We start from the raw sequence: 18,800 nt of genomic DNA, 5'->3' as shown, positions 1-18,800 counted from the left end.
TAACGCCATTAAGATGATGATACTACCTAAATTTTTATACTTATTTCAAGCATTACCAATTTTTATTCCTAAATCTTTTTTTGATATGGTTGATTCTAAAATATCTTCGTATTTGTGGCAGAACAAAAATCCTAGACTAGGCAAAAAATATTTACAGAAGCCTAAGAAGGAGGGCAGCTTGGCTCTACCAAACTTAAGATTTTACTATTGGGCAGTTAATATACGGTATTTGATATTTTGGACACAAGAATCGACTACAGTTGCTGGCCCACAATGGGTAAATTTGGAATGTAAATCTGTGCAAGATTTCTCATTGATCTCAATCTTAGGATCTTCACTTCCTTTTTCGTTACTCAAAATGAATAAACAGATAACTAATCCCATAGTCAAGTATACATTACGAATCTGGTTTCAATTTCGTAAATTTTTTGGCTTGATTAAGTTTATGCTGTCAAGTCTTATAATATCTAACTACTTCTTCCGACCATCATCTATAGATCAAGCTTTTCTTTTATGGAAAACAAAAGGTATAACATGTTTTCGTGATCTGTTTTTGGATGATAACATTATGTCCTTTGAACAGTTATCTAATAAATATAATTTATCTAAAACCCATTTTTTTAGATATTTGCAAGTTAGAAATTTTTTGTATAATGAATTAAAGTCTTTTTCGAAAGAATGTCACTTGGACATTACAGAAAGAATTTTAGCTCTCAATCCTTGTCAAAAGGGTTTAGTAGCTATCATTTACAATATGATTATGAATGTACACCCAGATGTATCAGAAAAAATTAAGAAGGAATGGCAGGAAGAATTGCATTGTCCTATATCTACTGAGCAATGGGAAAAAATTTTATCATTGGTAAACTCATCCTCTATTTGTGCTAAACATGCTCTAATACAATTTAAGGTTGTACATAGAGCTCACATGTCTAAAGATAAACTTGCTCAATTTTATTCTTATGTTAATTCAACCTGTGATAGATGTCATTCTGATGTTGCGTCATTGACTCATATGTTTTGGTCTTGTCCTTGTTTACAAAACTATTGGAAAGATATTTTTAATATTATTTCAAGAGTTTTAAATATTAATTTCCAACCGCATCCTTTTACCGCAATATTCGGTTTACCAATGATAGATAATAAGCGTTTATCCGCTTCATCCCAACGAATGATTGCATTTGTTACATTAATGGCTAGAAGATCTATTTTACTGAATTGGAAAGAAATTAACCCTCCAACTGTATTTCAGTGGTTTTCTCAAACTATTTCCTGTTTGAGTTTAGAAAAAATTAGAAGTGTGGTTTTTGATTCTTCAGTTAAATTTGAGGAAACTTGGAGACCATTTATTCAACATTTTCATATGAATTAAATGGTCTGATCCTGAACCTTATTGTTACTATCCTTAATTGTGTGGATGGAGGTTCAGAGTTATCGGCACTACTGTATGTATCTAACATTATGCAATTGCCCATGTTGGTTAGTTTTTTTTTATTAGTTTTTTTTAAGTTCTCTTTTAGTTTTTTTTGGTTTTTTTTTTCTTTTTTCTGTTTTTCTTAATTCCTTTACATTAATAGTATGAGTTTGGGAGGCCTTATATATTGATTATTACATATCTGATTGTTTATTTAAACTATTAATTGTGTACTCTCAAATGTTTTGTACTCATATTTTACTTATGTTTTTCTTAAAATTAATAAAAAGATTTGAAAAGTTGAATAGGGAGTTAACATTGGCATGTGGCAAAGGTAATGTCGTAGTAGTTATGGGGGATTTCAACATGCAGGTGAACTGGGAGAATCAGGTTGGTGCTGGACCACAGGAAAGGGAGTTTGTAGAGTGCCTACGGGATGCATTCTTGGAACAGCTTGTACGAGAGCCGACCAGGGACAAGACTATTCTGGATTTAGTGTTATGTAATGAACAGGATTTGATAAGCGATCTCGCAGTAAAGGAGCCATTAGGAGGTAGTGATCACAATATGATAAGCTTTTATCTGCATTTTGAGAAGGATAAAGGTGGGTCGGAGGTGTCAGTGTTGCAGATGAACAGGGGAAACTATGGAGCCATGAGGGAGGAGCTGGCCAAAGTTGACTGGACGGATAGCCTAGCAGAAAAGACAGTGGAACAGCAATGGCAGGTATTCTTGGGAATAATGCACAAGGTGCAAAATCAGTTCATCCCCCAGAGAAGGAAGGGTTCAAAGGGGGGAAAGGGGCCTCAGTGGTTGACAAAGGAAGTCAGAGACTGCATAGCATTAAAAAAAAGGAAATATGACAGAGCTAATGTGAGTGGGAGGACAGATGATTGGGAAGTTTTTAAGGAACAACAGAACTTAACTAAAAATGAGGTATGAACGCAAGCTAGCCAGGAATATAAAGGAAGATAGCAAAAGCTTTTTTAGGTATGTGAAGAGAAAGAAGATAGTTAAGAACAATGTTGGGCCCTTGAAGAATGAATTGGGTGAAATTGTTATGGGAAACAGAGAAATGACAGAAGAATTTAATGAGTACTTTAGATCTGTTTTCACTAAGGAAGACACAAGCAATCTCCCAGATGTACGGATGGGCCAAGGACATAGGGTAACAGAGGAAATGAAACAGATTGACATTCGGAAGGAAACGGTGATGAGAAGACTGATGGGACTGAAGGCTGACAAATCCCCAGGTCCAGATGGTCTGCACCCTAGGGTACTAAAGGAGGTGGCTCTGGAAATTGCAAATGCATTGGTAATCATTTTCCAATGTTCATTAGATTCAGGATCAGTTCCTGAGGATTGGAGAATGGCTAATGTTATCCCACTTTTTAAGAAAGGAGGGAGGGAGAAAACAGAGAACTATCGACCTGTCAGCCTGACATCGGTGGTGGGAAAGATGCTAGAGTCCATTACTAAGGATGAAATAGTGGCATATCTAGATAGCAGTGAAGGGATTGGGCCGAGCCAGCATGGATTTACCAAGGGTAAATCATGCTTGACTAATCTGTTGGAGTTTTTCGAGGATGTAACCAGGAAGTTGGACGGGGGAGATCCAGTGGATGTGGTGTACCTCGATTTTCAGAAGGCATTTGATAAGGTCCCACATAGAAGATTGGTGGGTAAAATCAAAGCTCAGGGCATCGGGGGGAAGGCATTGACATGGATAGAAAACTGGTTATCAGATAGAAAGCAAAGGGTAGCGGTAAATGGGTGTTTCTCGGAATGGCAGGTGGTGACTAGTGGGGTGCCACAGGGCTCGGTATTGGGACCACAGCTGTTTACCATTTACGTTAACAATTTGGATGAAGGCCTAGAAAATAACATCAGCAAATTTGCTGATGATGCTAAGCTGGGTGGCAGTGTGACATGTGATGAGGATGTTAGGAGAATTCAGGGTGACTTGGATAGGCTGGGTGAGTGGGCAGATACTTGGCAGATGGCGTTTAATGTGAATAAGTGTGAGGTTATCCACTTTGGGAGTAAGAACAGGAAGGCAGATTATTATCTGAACGGTGTAGAGTTGGGTAAGGGAGTAATACAAAGAGATCTCGGAGTCCTTGTTCATCAGTCACTGAAGGTGAATGAGCAAGTGCAGCAGGCAGTGAAGAAGGCTAATGGAATGTTGGCCTTTATTACAAAGGGAATTGAGTACAAGAGCAAGGAAATCCTTTTGCATTTGTACAGGGCCCTGGTGAGACCACACCTGGAGTACTGTGTACAGTTTTGGTCTCCAGGGTTAAGGAAGGACATCCTGGCTGTAGAGGAAGTGCAGCGTAGATTCACGAGGTTAATTCCTGGGATGTCTGGACTGTCTTACGCAGAGAGGTTAGAGAGACTGGGCTTGTACACGCTGGAATTAAGGAGATTGAGAGGGGATCTGATTGCAACATACAAGATTATTAAGGGATTGGACAAGATAGAGGCAGGAAATATGTTCCAGATGCTGGGAGAGTCCAGTACCAGAGGGCATGGTTTGAGAATAAGGGGTAGGTCATTTAGGACAGAGTTAAGGAAAAACTTCTTCTCCCAGTGAGTTGTGGGGGTCTGGAATGCACTGCCTGGGAAGGTAGTGGAGGCCAATTCTCTGGATGCTTTCAAGAAGGAGCTACATAGATGGTATCTTATGGATAGGGGAATCAAGGGATATGGGGACAAGGCAGGAACCGGGTATTGATAAGGAATTGATCAGCCATGATGTCAAAATGGCTGTGCAGGCTCGAAGGGCCGAATGGTCTACTTCTGCAGCTATTGTCTATTGTCTATTGTCGATCAAGACAGCAACTCAAAGCACACTGCCAGAGCAATCATGAAGTGGCTTCAAATGAAGAAAATTAATGTCCTTTTCCCAGTCAGATTCCTGACCTCAACCGATCAAATATCTCTGGCAAGACCTCATGATGGTTGTCCACCCAGTGCTCCCCACTAATCTGGCACAGCTTGAGCAATTTTGCAAGGAGGAATGAGCAAATCTTGCTCCATCACATTGGTCAAATCTAATAGTGACATCCAAAAACACTAGTCTCTACAACAGCTTTGAGAGATTCAACTAAATAATGGACAAATGGGAATGAATACTATTGAACTTCTAATTTTTTAGTTTTTCATGCTTTGTAATTCTCCCTGGTTTTGGGCTCTATAGCGAAAAAAAAGCTCACCCTGTGACCTTTCATCAAATGTTACCTATGTCTATGATGTGAAATCCATCTGTTCTCAGTCTGTTTGCATCCAGTGGCAAACAGGAGAACAGAACAGGGCAGAATTAACCAGAGGGATATTCCTATTAGATCAGGATTGGCCACAGCAGCAAGAGTGAATAATTTGTAAAGTTTTGCAGGGAAATAGAATATTCAGCCCTAGAAACTGCATGGCATCTCTCTGACCCTTTCTCTCTCTGTACCACATCACCACCCTATTTTCCAGGAAACTCTGTCACCTCTCTCTGTGGGTGAATTTCCACCTGTGGCTTTCAACATATGATACCTGCATAGTGAAATGAATAGCCCTTTGTTCTCAATCTGTGTGCTTCCTGTTGCGAATGTGGTGTCAGAAAGAGACAGTATTAAAACATGCAGTATTGTTTGAAATACGGTAACTGCCGAGTCACATTAAATTATTTAGGAGGAATCTGTAAAAACAGGTTACTTGGAAAAAGAAGTTCCTCTTTAAATATACCAGACTTTGCCTCCACAACCATCTGTGGCAATGAATTCCAATGACCACTCTCAAGCTAAAGAAATTCCTTGTCATCTCTATTCTAAATGGACATCCATCTATTTTGAGGCTATGACCCTCAGTCCTAGACTTCTCCACAATGGGACACGCTCTCTCAATGTCCACTCTATCCAGGGCTTTCAGTATCTGATAGGTTTCAATTAAATCCTCCTCATTCTGGTATACACCAGCGAATACCTACACAGAACCATCAAATGCTCTGCATACATTAACCCTTTCATTCACAGGATCATTCCTGTGAAATTCCTCTGGATAGTCTCCAACGCCAGCACACCCATTCTTCGAAAAGGGACCCAAAACTACTCAATACTCCAAAGGCAGTCTGACAACTGCCTTATAAAGCCTCAGCATTCCATCCTTGCTTTTATATTCTACTCCTCTCAAAATGAATTCTAACATCGCATTTGCCTTCCTTATCACCAACTCAGCCTGCAGGTTAAAATTTGGGAATCCTGTATGAGGACTCCTAAATCCCTTTGAATGTCTGATTTCTGAATTTTCTCCCCATTTAGAAAATATTCTACACCTTTAATCCTTTTACCAAAGTACATGATCATACACTTCCCTACTCTGTATTCTATCTGCTCTCGTAACCTTTAAGCTAAGAAGCTGCCAAATGATAACAAATAACACATAAAAATACACAACCTATATAAAGTAGAAATAATGCATGTACAGTGTAGTTTCACTTACTGAAATCGGGAAGACAGCGAGCACACAGATGATGGTGTGTTAGGCCGAGTCGTTGGAGGTGGGGGTGGTGGGAGGCAGAGGAGACTGGGGTGTCATCTCATCGTTGTCTGTTTTCATCAGGGCAGGCAGGTCACCTTCTTCTATGTCTGCCTGCCTCGATGTCGAAGGTTGAGGTTCATCGCCTGCTGTGGCTGATGCAGAATACTTGAAAAATAACAGTACGCTTGATTGCTTAGCCTCATGCATTTTTCTATCATACAGTTCCTAGTAAGCACTGAAACCATCCTGCAAATATGCCTAAACCTACATACCCTTTCAAAATTAAAGTCATACGTTTCTACAATCATTGCAGCATTGTCAATCGCAGCGAAAATCTCATGCAAGTGCTTCACATTCAGTTCCTAGACCACTTCACTTTCAGGCCATTCTCAACTGCATTCAGTTTCAATTGTTATCCTTTCCTCTTGCAATTGCATCAGCTCTTCTTCTGTCAATTCTTGGCCATGGGATGCCAAAACGTATTCAACATCATCTTCGTCAGCTTCCACAAACCCAGCCTCCGAAGCCAAGCTCATTATGTCCTTACTTCGTTCACCACAATCGAAACACTTATTTATGTCTAGTTTTACGCTAAGTGTAACACCCTTACAAGCTCTTTTAGGCTTTTCTGATACCTTTGAACTCATCTTGCTAATGGATGCACAAAATAAATCGACAGATGCACAGAGCACAGATGCTCACAGGCACACGTTTAAGCAATGGTGGCTGGAATGCAGTTCCGGGGGAGAAGCATGGCTGTTCAGGGCATGCACTGCCTTTTTTCGTAACAGTGAAAACACCTTCTGTTAGTTAAAACAGGTAACCAACGTAGGTCTTTCATTACAGTGAGGTATCATAAAGTGAACATTTGAAAAATGGGGGCCACCTGTACCCAAACTTTATTTTTAATACTGGATATCTTACCAGCCATTGACGTCAGGTTAACTAGCTTATAATTTACTGTTGTTTGCCCACCTCCCTTCTTAAAGAGTGGAGTGTATTTGTAATTTTCTATCCCCCTGAAACCATTCGAGATTCTAGTGATTGTTGAAAGATCACTACCAATGTCGCTACAAACTTTTCAGCTACCTGTTTTAGAACTCTGAGGTGTCGTCCACTGGTCCATGTGACTTATCTACTTTCAGCTACCCAAGCACCTTCTCCTTAGAAATAGCAGCTACACTGACTTCTGCCCCAGCACACCAGTGTCTGGCCTACTGATGGTGTCTTTCATAATGAAGACTGATGCAAAATACTTATTGAGTTTCTCTGTCTTTTTTGTCCCCCATTACCACCTCTGCAGTGTCATTTTCCAATCTTGCCTCTCTTTTACCTTGTATATCTGAAAAAAACTTCTGGAGTCCTCTTTTATATTATCAGGAAATTAACTTTCATATTTCCTCTTTTCTGCTTTGATTTTTATTGGTGTGCAGAGGTGGAGGGGTCTCGGGAAGTCATTCTTGAGCAGAGGGTATGGTGGACAGTGGGGGACAATTTCAATTTAGAATAGAGCGGGGGGAATGAGATAACAAAAATAACTCAGTAGATCAGAGGAAATGAAACCTTCTCCCATTTTCAAGACCACTACCTCACTCTGGCATTATTTATTTATTTTGTAAATTACAGTAATGTTTATGTTTTGCACTTTACTGTCAGTATAAAACAATTTTCACAGCATATATCAGTGATAATAAACCTGATTGTTTCCCAGCTCCATCTCTCACCTCGGCCTTGTTTCCAACTGTTGCTCAATGTTGTCCTGTGGTTTTTCACCTGATAGTGTCTTTGTGTCTGACACAGAGAGTCCATCATTCACTCTCTGTCAGTTTCCTTTCACCAACTGAACATCAGTATGTGGCACCAGAGATGTCTGGAATATGGAACATCATACAAGATCGTGGAGGCATTCAGTAGGTCAGGCAGCATCTGCAGAGGGAAATGAAGAGTCAATGTTTTGGGTCGAGACCTTTAAATTAATCTATGATCAATTACCTCCTCAGAATAAATCCAGCCCCAAACTGTGCATCTGTCCATGCTCTCACACTGTACATAGGATTGTAATGGACAGACTGAGAGATCTTTCCGCACTGGCACAGTGTCAGATATGGACTTTGTAGAGGAAGGTGGGAGTAGATCAGACTGGCAACATGGTAATTGCAGATACTGTGGGCCAAATGGACTGTTCCTGTGCTATACTGCTTTGCGCTTGAGTGGCATTAGTGTTTTGTACAGAGAACTAATTACACTAACACCACCAACAAGAGAAAACACCAGGCCAGATTGAAAACATCAGAGGCTTGAGGTGAGGAACAGACCTGTTCAGTTTGCTGCTCCACAACACTGACTCGGCTCTGTGCTGAACTGAGGGTCTATGAACAGACTCTTTGTAAATGTCAGGACAGAACTCTATTTGCTTGCATTTATTGTTTATATGGTTTGTGGTATTTCTTTTGAATATTGAGTGTTCAATGATCATTTTTTATAGGTTCTTTGTTTCAGGTCTGCTTGTAAGAAAACAAATCTCAATGATGTAAAACACATACATATTTGATATTAAATGTACTTCGAATTTTATTTTCAAACCATTCTCTCTAAACTCAAATGACTGTTGTGCATGAAAATCACAGGGCCTGAGCAGTTTCCGATAGACTTAAAGCATCCTATTTGGCACCATCAATTATTGCATGGTCAAAGTCACTTCAATCACTTTCTTCCCCATTCTGATGTTTGGTCTGAACAAGTGAACCTATGAACCATGTCTGCATTGAGTTGCTGCCACATTTTTTGCTGAGTAGATATTTGCATTAATGAACTGACGTACAGGTATACCTAATAAATTGGTCACTGAGAGAGTGGAAAACAAGAAACTACGAGCGTATTGTTTGGACAACATTATAAACACAAATAATGCAATGAACTGTGGTATAGTTCCTGGATATATTTTGTGAATAAAGTTTACATGTCAGATCTTAGAAAAAGCTACACACACAAAAAATAAGGAAAATGATGTTGATGCTCAGCTCCCACCCCCCCCCCCCCCCTCCGTCTCCCCTTGTGGGTCTTCCCTCTCTCTGCTGGGCTCCACATGAGTGACAGTTAAGTGATCACACTCCCGCAATCAGACGGTGAAGCTCCCTTTACCAGGGGTTCCCAGCTTTTCTCTGCCATGGACCTCTCACATTAACTGATGGGTCCCTGGACCCAGGTTAGGAGCTCCTGCTTCTAAACGGTCCCATCACACACGCCCGAAATCAGACACACAATGAAGCTCCATCCGCAACGTCCAATCACACACTCTTAGGGATTAGACATGGAGTAAGGTTCCCTGCACGCTGTGCCATCACACACTCCCGTGGTCAGACACAGTGAAGCTCTTTCTACAGGTCCCATCACACAATACCGGTGTCAGACACAGTGAAGCTGCCTCTACAAAGTACCATCACACACTCCCAATTAGATATATAGTGAAGCTCCCTCCACACTCTCCCATCTCAGAACCCCGTGGTTAGACAGAGTAAAGCTCACTCGACATTGTCCCATCACGTACTCCTGGGGGTTCGGCCACATCCACCCCCCACCCCAATCAGCTCGCTGAGGTCACGAGGGTCAAAGGCTCAAGGTTCAGACACCTCCCCATGACCTTGATTGTGCGTTAGAGGTCAATGGTTCTGGAGAGAGGGTATGTGTCATAGGGCAAAGGTCGTGGCAGTTGCGTCACGGATCGAGGCCGATCTGTCAAGCAATAATGTGCCAGGACATTTGGGTGAGGGTTAGTTATGTAAGTTATCGGTCAGGTTTAGAGAATCAAATTTCACTGTAATAATGTTCAGGGGCTCCACAGAGGTCAAGAGTTGCCTCTGCTGACATCATTACTAAAGTGTCTGACTTCACCCACTTGACCCCTGACCTGCGGTCGATGAGAGTTGTTACAAGGTGGGCAATACCATTCCGGAAAGACTCCGAGGTGGGGCTCGGTAACTTTCTCGGCGATAGTGAATCCCGCGATCCTGTCACACATGTTCACACTGTTTGGTACCGCTAAGCACCGCTGTCTCCAACTTTGTCCATGGGCAGTTTCCAAAGCTCGTTGCAGATTTACTTCCCGCGTTCGCAGGCATTGATCTCATCCTCGGCTTCCGGCAACACGGGCCTGGCTCGGCTCGCTTATTTTAAACTCCGCAACAACTCTTCGGCGCGGCTCCTTCAAGCTCTGTCAAGGGATCGGATCAGAAAGTTCCCTTTCGTTTAATTCGTTTATGTTATGTTCGTTTAATTTAATATTCTCCCTGACCTGCTCCAGATTACGGCGGCATTATTCTAAATGCTCCGGTGTTTATTGATCCAGAGCTGAATGTCGCCTGTAACTTACCCCATCTGACCTGTATCGGACCCCGCTGTGTCGGGTCTGAACTCCCTCTTCACTCCATCGATATCAGGGCGTGGAAACAAACCTCGGGAAACAAAAAACGCACACAGACCCTTACTTAATTTTTCCAACCTCCCGAAACTCTCGGGATCTAACACACAGTTGGTGTCATTTTCAGGATATAAATGTACGCTTTTTTTTGTTGATAACAGTCTTGGGAATGCTGATTTGGTCCCTTGGCCAAATTGTTTACACAGTTTGGGAACAACTGGGCTCCGAGCACCGGTCCTTACAACACCGACTGGGACATCCCGCAGGCCCAGGAAGGGTCTGGTTATTCCTTGTTTTTAAACACACAGACAACAGTAACAGGCCACTCGGCCCCTCTAGCACATCCTTTCATTCAATAAGACCTGGGCCCCCAACACCACTCCTATCTTGACTTTGCATAGAACATTGGACCTGCTTGCAGGGCAACAGTCTGCCAGTATTTGCCCGCCAATTTGGTGAATCCCTTTGCTCGCCACCACCGGGAGCTCAGACATTTCCACAGATGACCCCCTCCTGTCCCCACCGGGACAAACATCCTGTCCGCCCCCTCTCATACCATCTTCATCCTTTCAAAAAAAATTCCCCCTCTCTCCCTCTTCCCGGGGAACCGTCATCAAATCGATGAGCCGAGTGGTCTCCTCTTACCTCTCAGCGAAACATCAGACTCTGGCCGCAGGAGACGTTTCATAAACGCCCCCAACTTCCCTCGGAGGGAAATGGAAGTAAATCAGAAAGTGGACATTTACTTCCTAATATGTTCTTCTTTGACGGGAAGATAAGCGCGGCAGTGGGAGATGTCAGCGGGGGTAACGTCCTCTCGGTTGGGCCTCCGCTATTGGGCGTAAACAGTGATTGACATCGCTTAGGGCCAATGACTATAGCGCAGCGGAGGTAGGGGGGTTGCAGGGTCTCATGGTCGGTAGCTCAGCCGTTAAATTGTCTCAGCGCGAGCATACCAGCGCGTGTGTGACGGCAGGTATGCCGAAAGGAAACCATGTGCGACAGGCGCGTGGGGTGCGCTTGTATTTACTTTGTAAATACACCTTAATGGACGTTTCTTATGATTTCAATGGGACAACAACATTAATCACGGGTTTCATCACTGAATCCAGTGTTGTGAGATGTAAAGTCCCCTGTTATGTGTCCGGCTGTGCCGTGTTGTTGGTGGAGTGGCAGTGTGGTGTTTGTCTCGATTCGGGTCACAACACCAGAATTGCCAGCGTGGTCCACACACTGTGTATTAGTCAACAGAAAACCTCTCGAACCTGCAGTCTTTGTCTCCTGGTAAACTCAACACCCTGACAATGTGGACCATAGGTATCCCTTCCTCTGTAAGGTCAGTTATTCATTCAGACAGCTGATTACTGAGCGGTATTATACAAACCCCATGTCCAGAAAAGTTGGGGTATTTTCCAAAATGCAATAAAAACAACAATCTGTGATATGTTAATTCACGTGAACCTTCATTTAACTGACAAAAGTACAAACAAAATATTTTCAATAGTTTTATTGACCAACTTAATTGTATTTTGTAAATATACACAAATTTAGAATTTGATGGCTACAACACACTGAACAAAAGTTGGGATAGAGACATGTTTATCATTGTGTTACATCGCCTTTCCTTTTAATAATACTTTTTGATCATTTTGGAACTGAGGATACTAATTGTAGTAGATTTGCAATTGGAAATTTTGTCCATTCTTGCTTGATATAAGCCTTCAGCTGCTCAACAGTCCGTGGTCTCCGTTGTCTGATTCTCCTCTTCATGATGCGCCATACATTTTCAATAGGAGATAGATCTGGACTGGCAGGGGGCCAGTCAAGCACACGTACTCTGTGTCTACAAAGCCACGCTGTTGTAGCCCGTGTAGAATGTGGTCTGGCATTGTCGTGCTGAAATAAGCATGGACGTCCCAGGAAGAGTCGTTGCTTAGATGGCAACATATGTCTCTCTAAAATCCTAATATACAACTCAGAGTCAATGGTACCTTCACATACATGCAACTCACCCATGCCGTGGGCACTGATGCAGCCCCATACCATCACAGATGCTGGCTTTTGCACCTTTCGCTGATAACAATCGGGATGGTCGTTTTCATCTTTGGCACGGAGAACTCGATGCCCGTTTTTTCCGAAAACTCGCTGAAATGTGGACTCATCTGACCACAGCACACGGTTCCACAGTCTTCCGGTCTATCTGAAATGAGCTCTGGCCCTGCATAGAGTTGATGTATGGTTTCCTCCCTGGTAATATAACTTCAAGTTGCATTTCTGGATGCAGCGACGGACTGTGTCAAGTGACAATGGTTTTCCGAAGTATTCCCGAGCCCAGGTGGCTATAATTGTCACAGAAACATGACGGTTTCTTAGGCAGTGCCGCCTGAGGGTTCGAAGATCACACGCATTCAACAGTAGTTTCCGACCTTGCCCTTTACGCACTGAGATGTCTCTGAATTCTCTGAATCTTTTCACAATATTATGTACTGTAGATGTTGAAAGACCTAAATTCTCTGCAATCTTACGTTGAGAAATGTTCCTTTTGAACTGATTAACAATTCTCTCACGAATTTTGGCACAAATGGGTGGGCCACGACCCATCCTTGTTTGCAAAGACTGAGCCTTTGATGGACGCTACTTTTATACCCAGTCATGATACCTCACCTGCTACCAATTAGCCTGCTTAATGTGGAGTCTTCCAACCGGTGTTACTTTGAATATTCTGTGCACTTTTCAATCTTATTTTAACTCTGTCCCAACTTTTGTTGAGTGTGTTGCAGCCATCAAATTCTAAATTTGTGTATATTTACAAAATACAATTAAGTTGGTCAGTAAAACTACTGAAAATCTTTTCTTTGTACTTTTGTCAGTTAAATAAAGATTCACGTGAATTAACATATCACAGATTTTTTTTTTATTGCATTTTGGAAAATATCCCAACTTTTCCGGAAATGGGGTTTCTATTTGCTGGTCATTAAGGTTCACCCAGATTCGTTTGGATGGATTTGATGCGGAGTTCGGGGGTGTCACAGTGAAAGGGCGGCAAGACTGAACTCTCTTCGTTGTCCAAACAGTCTTTCCAGCTGAGGCAGCAATTCACAATTTACTTCCTCTGATATTTCATTCCTCTCACCTGCTTTTCACTTCTCCCTGGGTCCACTCCTCTATCCCTTTCTCCTGTTGTCTAATCTCCTCTCCTATAAGATTTTTTTTCCCTCCTGCTCTTGTTATTTCCCACCTACCTGGATTCAACTATCATATTTGAGCGAGCCCTTTCCACACCCGCCGCGCTTTTATTCAGATATTTCCCCCTTCCTTCTCAGTCCGGAAGAAGGTCCTCAACCGGAAACGTCGACTTTTTTCGATAGATGCTATCTGATCTGCTGGGTTACTTCAGCATTTTGTGAGTGTTGCTTTGGTTTTCCAGCATCCGCAGACTTCTTCGGGTTTGCGATTTATTCTCCGTCGTCACTCCGGTTATCGGGGGCTCTGCGGAGACCTTTGACAACCAGTGGCGATGTGCAGACCTCCGGCAGAGACATTTGCCAGCCGGTGGCGAAGTGCAGACCTCCGGCCATCCGAGGCGCTGCGGAGACGTTTGGCAGCCGGTGACGATGTGCAGACCTCCAGCTGCTCGTAGCGTTTTGCCTTCGAGCTTCCGCCGAGCTTCCTGCTGCACGCAGGCGCAGTGCCGACCCCGGGTGTGCCGTGGTTCTCCGGTGAGAAAGGGGCTGATTTCGGTTTCGTGTAAATCGGGGGCCGGTTGCGGTGGGAAATGGTCGGGACCGAGCGCTGTCGAATGACTGGAGGTTTCGCCCTCTCCGGTATCGTGGCCGTGGTTTCAGCTTTGCTCTCGAGCCCTGACTGTGGGATCAATTAGTTGTGGCTCCCAAAGCGGGGAAGGGGTTTGGAGTTTGGGGCTCTGTTTGTGTGTGAGGGGAGAGGTGGACGTGTGGGTGCGGGGTGAGTGATCAGAAAGGTGTGGGCTGGTAGGCGATTGGGGGGAGGGGAAGGGAGGGTGGTGATGTGAGAAAATGGGATGATCGGACGTTCCGTGACCCGGGTCAACTGAAGTAGGAGACAAGGGAGGATCTGGTCCATTGTATCAGCTGCTTGCACGTCCTTTCTGGAAGCAACAGTTCTCTTTATACTAATTACTGACTCATCTTGCTGTTAACGTTGTTTGTTACAAAGCTGCAGAGTTGGGAACAGTTATCACCGTCATTGGCTGCGAGTACAGATTAGGTAGCGGGTGGAGAGTGGGGGGTGGTCTGTGACCTCTGCGTCAAAGAAGGACACGGGTTTGTACAGCGGATTCGGATCTGTTGGCATATCTGCAGTGACAACGGGAAAGGGAAAAGGGAAGGGGCTGAGAAGGGAGAGATTTAACCAGCGAAGCATGGTCAGGAGTAGAGGAGTGCAGGAGCTGTCTGATAGATCATTTTAATTGTTTTTGATTTATATAATCTCACAGATGGTGACTGAGGAAGAGGCTTGGTGAGGGAGGATACCCGGAGGTGAGCAGGTCAGACACGGTATCAGGAGAGTGACAGTGATGTGATTTCCTATGTCATGGGTATAGACAGTCGTCTCAAGTGAGCAGTTGGTGAAGGTGTAATTGTCAGTTGTTTAGCAAAACTCTTTTGGTGTTTGTATTGTCCAGGTGATCTAAGACCATGCGAACAGCCATTACGATCTCATCTGCCGTAGACCTATTGTGGTGATGGGCAAATTGCAGTGGGTCCAGGTCCTTGCTAAGGCAAGAGTTCATTCTCACCATGACCAAACCCTCAATATTTCATCACCAGAGATGTGAGACTCACTGGTCTTTGACTTACTTCTCATATGCAATCAGTAATTTGTTTGAGAATGTACAGGGTATGGATAGTAAGTTTGTAGCAAGTAAGTTCAAACAATTACGTTTTTGAAAAATAGTAAGTGTAAACACTCTCCTCTGTTTCCTTGTCCACAATCAGCCTCGCCCCCTCATTACTGCCTTTCCTTTCCACCCTGTCCTCCATTTCACCCCCACATTTGGATAGCAGGGTGAAAGGTGAACATTTTAGGGGAATCTGAAGGGAAATCTTCACTCAGAGGTTGCTGAGAGTGGAATGAGCTGCCAGCAGATGTGGAGGATGTAGGTTCAATATAGACACCAATGAGAAATTTCGGTGAGGACATGGATGGGAGCTGTATGGAGCCTATGGTGCAGGTAGTTGGAACTGGGCGTGACGGAATATTCCCCAGGCTGCTCCACGAGGCGAGGGAAGAGATTGCTGAACGTCTGGCTAGGATCTTTATGTCCTCATTGTCTACGAGAATGGAACCGGAGGATTGGAGGGAGGCGAATGTTGTCCCCTTGTTCAAAATGGTAGTAAGGATAGTCTGGGTAATTATAGACCAGTGAGCCTTACGACTGTGTTTGAAAAGATTCATAGAGATAGGATCTATGCGCATTTAGAGAATCATGGTCTGATCAGGGACAGTCAGCATGGCTTTGTAAAGGGCAGATCATGTCTAACAAGCCTGATAGAGTTCTTTGAGGAGGTGACCAAGCATATAGTTGAGGATAGTGCAGTGGATGTGGTCTACATGGATTTTAGTAAGGTATTTGACAAAGTTCCACATGGTAGGCTTATTCAGAAATTCAGACGGCATGAGATCCAGGAAAGTTTGGCCAGGTGCATTCAGAATTGGCTTGCCTACAGAAAGCAGAGGTTCGTAGTGGAGGGAGTACATTCAGATTGGAGGGTTGTGACATGTGGTGTAAAGGATCGGTTCTGGGACCTCTACTTCTTGTGATTTTTATTAACGACCTGGATGTTGGGGGTCAAAGGGTGGGTTGGCAAGTTAGCAGATGACACAAAGGTTGGTGGTGTTGTGGATAGTGTAGAGGATTGTCAAAAATTGCAGAGACATTGATAAGTTGAAGAAGTAGGCTGAGAAGTGTCAGATGGAGTTCAACCCGGAGAAGTGTGATGTGGTACACTTTGGAAGGACAAACTCCAAGGCAGAGTACAAAGTAAATGGCAGGATACTTGGAAGTGTGGAGGAGCAGAGAGATCTGGGGGTACATGTTCACAGAACACTGAAAGTTTCCTCATAGGTAGATAAGGTAGTTAAGAAAGCTTATGGGGTGTTAGCTTTCATATGTTGTGGCATAGAGTTTAAGAGTTACGAGGTAATGATGCAGGCCTATAAAACTCTAGTTAGGCCACACTTGGAGTGCTGTGTCCAGTTCTGGTCGCCTCACTGTAGGAAGAATGTGGAAGCATTGGAAAGGGTACAGAGGAGACTTACCAGGATGCCGCCTGGTTTATAGAGTATGCATTATGATCAGAGATTAAGGGAGATAGGGCTTTACTCTTTGGAGAGAAGGAGGATGAGAGGAGACATGATAAAGGTATACAAGATATTAAGAGGAACAGAAAGAGTGGAGAGCCAGCGCCTCTTTCCCAGGGCACCACTGCTTAGTACAAGAGGACATGGCTTTAAGGTAAAGGGGGGGAAGTTCAAGGGGGATATTAAAGGAAGGTTTTTTACTCAGAGAGTTGTTGGTGCGTGGAACACACTGCCTGAGTCAGTGGTGGAGACAGATACACTAGTGAAATTTAAGAGACTACTTGACAGGTATATGGAGGAATTTAAGGTGGGGGGATATATAGGACACAGAATTTAATGGTCTGCACAACATTGTGGGCCAAAGGCCCTGTACTGTGCTGTACTATTCTATGTTCGAAAATTCAAAAACTGGTCAGCATTGACTAGAAGGACCAAAGGGCCTGTTTCTGTGCTGCTGGTCTCTGTGACTCTAATAATATTCTGATTTGTAATTTCCACAGTCAGTGTTTTGCTGTTAATGACTGGTCCCAGAAATTTACAGAGTGGGTGAAGAGGCTGCCTAGTGACTGTTCCAGTGGTCAGTGTTACTGGGACGTCCCATCACTGAGCAGGTATTGTCTTCTCCATTCTCTTTCACTCAGTCTGTCACTCAACAAGTTCATTGTCTACAGGAAATCACTGAACTCACAGAGGAGGGAACCGCTCTTCCTCAGCCTGGTGACGAGTCCCAGGGAGTGATGTGGGAATTCTTTGTGGAAATGAAGAATGGGTTGGCAAAGTTGGACAAAATGCTGAAAGAAGTTCTGGAGCTCCGTACGGTAAAACAACACACTGAGCTGAAAATCACATTGACACATTGCTGACTGAACAATGTTACAGAACATAGACCTAGAACATAGATCAGTACAGTACAGGAACAGGCCCTTCGGCCCAAAATATTGTGCTGAATTAAATAAATTAGTAAGCAAATGACCAACTAAATGAATCCCTTCTGGCTACACATTGTCCATATCCCTCCATTTTTTAACATTCATGTGTCCCTCTAAGCATTTCTCAGAAGTCTCTGATGTATCTGTCTCTCCCACCAACCCAAGTGCACATCCCAGGAACAGTCTCTGTGTAAAGACGTGCCTGTCACGTTAAATGTATACCCTGTGATATTAGATATTTCAAACTTGGGAAAGATACTGTCAGTGTACTCTATCTATGCCTCTTATAGCCTTAAACTATCAGATTTCCCCTCGATCCCCACCGCTCCAGAGAAAACAACCCAATTTGTCCAACCACATGCTTGCTAATCCAGGCAACATCCTTGTAAACCTCTTTTGCACCCTCTTCAACTTTGAAATCCTTCCTAGAGTGGGGCAACTAGAACTGTATGCAATACCCCTGATGTCTTGTATAGGTGCAACATAACTTCCTGACTTTGGGACTCAATGCCTCGACTAGTAAAGGCACAGAAGTCATTTCCTTCGTAACCCCCCTATCATCCTGTATAGCCTCTTTCAGGGAGGATCACAACATCTTTCTGGTCATCAACATTGTGTCTTTATGTTTGACCTACCAAGGTGCAGCACCTCACATTGGACCAGGATAAGTTCCATCTGCCATTTCTCCACCCATATCTGCAATTGATCTACAGTTTATCTTGCCAGTCTTCCACACTATCCACACCACCAAGCTTTGTCTCATCTGCATACTTACTAACCCATCCATTAACATTTTCATCCAGGACATTTATATAAATCACAAATTGCAGAGGACCCAACACAGATCTCTGCGGAACTCCACTAATCTTAGACCTCCAGCCAGAATCAGTCCCCTTGATTAACACCTGTTGTCGTGGGCAAGCAGGTTCTGACTCCAAATGGCCAATTCACCCTGGGTCCCATCCACCTTAATCTTTTGGATCAGCCGCGTATGTGGGATCTTTGCAAATCACCTCACTAAAATCCATGCAGACGACATCCATAGCTCAAAGTTTATCAATCACCCTGGCTGCTTATTCTCTGCCTGTGTGCAAGTAGGAGGAGGACAGGCAGATTGTTAGAGTTGCTGTTGTCTCGGGTGAAACAATAAGTGTTTTTGATAGTAGTGCAG

The 18,800-nt window shown here is 43.5% G+C and overlaps 1 protein-coding gene and 1 long non-coding RNA gene across 6 annotated transcripts in view; one reads left to right on the top strand and one right to left on the bottom strand.

The window, feature by feature from the left end:
• Window positions 1-5,910: 5,910 nt before the first annotated feature.
• Window positions 5,911-13,991, bottom strand: LOC140731793 (uncharacterized). The gene is made up of 3 exons (XR_012099920.1): window positions 13,601-13,991; window positions 7,666-7,867; window positions 5,911-6,093 (listed from the first exon to the last, which is right to left on the bottom strand). It is a non-coding gene; the product is annotated as an uncharacterized lncRNA (long non-coding RNA).
• The window catches only part of LOC140731760 (uncharacterized), a 49,076-nt gene continuing 44,267 nt past the window's right edge, over window positions 13,992-18,800 (top strand). The window contains exons 1-3 of one of the 5 annotated variants that reach the window (XR_012099916.1): window positions 14,047-14,077; window positions 14,833-14,875; window positions 17,372-17,518. Coding sequence is in view for 1 of the 5 variants with exons in the window: in XM_073053551.1 (XP_072909652.1) it covers window positions 14,134-14,182 (49 nt within the window). In the remaining 4 variants the exon portion in view is untranslated. Of the gene's footprint in view, window positions 14,078-14,101; window positions 14,183-14,832; window positions 14,876-17,200; window positions 17,312-17,371; window positions 17,519-18,800 lie in introns of those variants that run through there. The other 4 variants (XR_012099917.1, XR_012099918.1, XR_012099919.1 and 1 more) reach the window with 4 other exon arrangements.

The sequence above is a fragment of the Hemitrygon akajei genome, chromosome 1 (assembly GCF_048418815.1).
Source record: "Hemitrygon akajei chromosome 1, sHemAka1.3, whole genome shotgun sequence".
In the NCBI taxonomy this organism is placed as follows: Eukaryota; Metazoa; Chordata; class Chondrichthyes; order Myliobatiformes; family Dasyatidae; genus Hemitrygon; species Hemitrygon akajei.
Note: the sequence above shows the minus strand (reverse complement) of the source record. Positions and strands in the feature narration are given on the sequence as shown.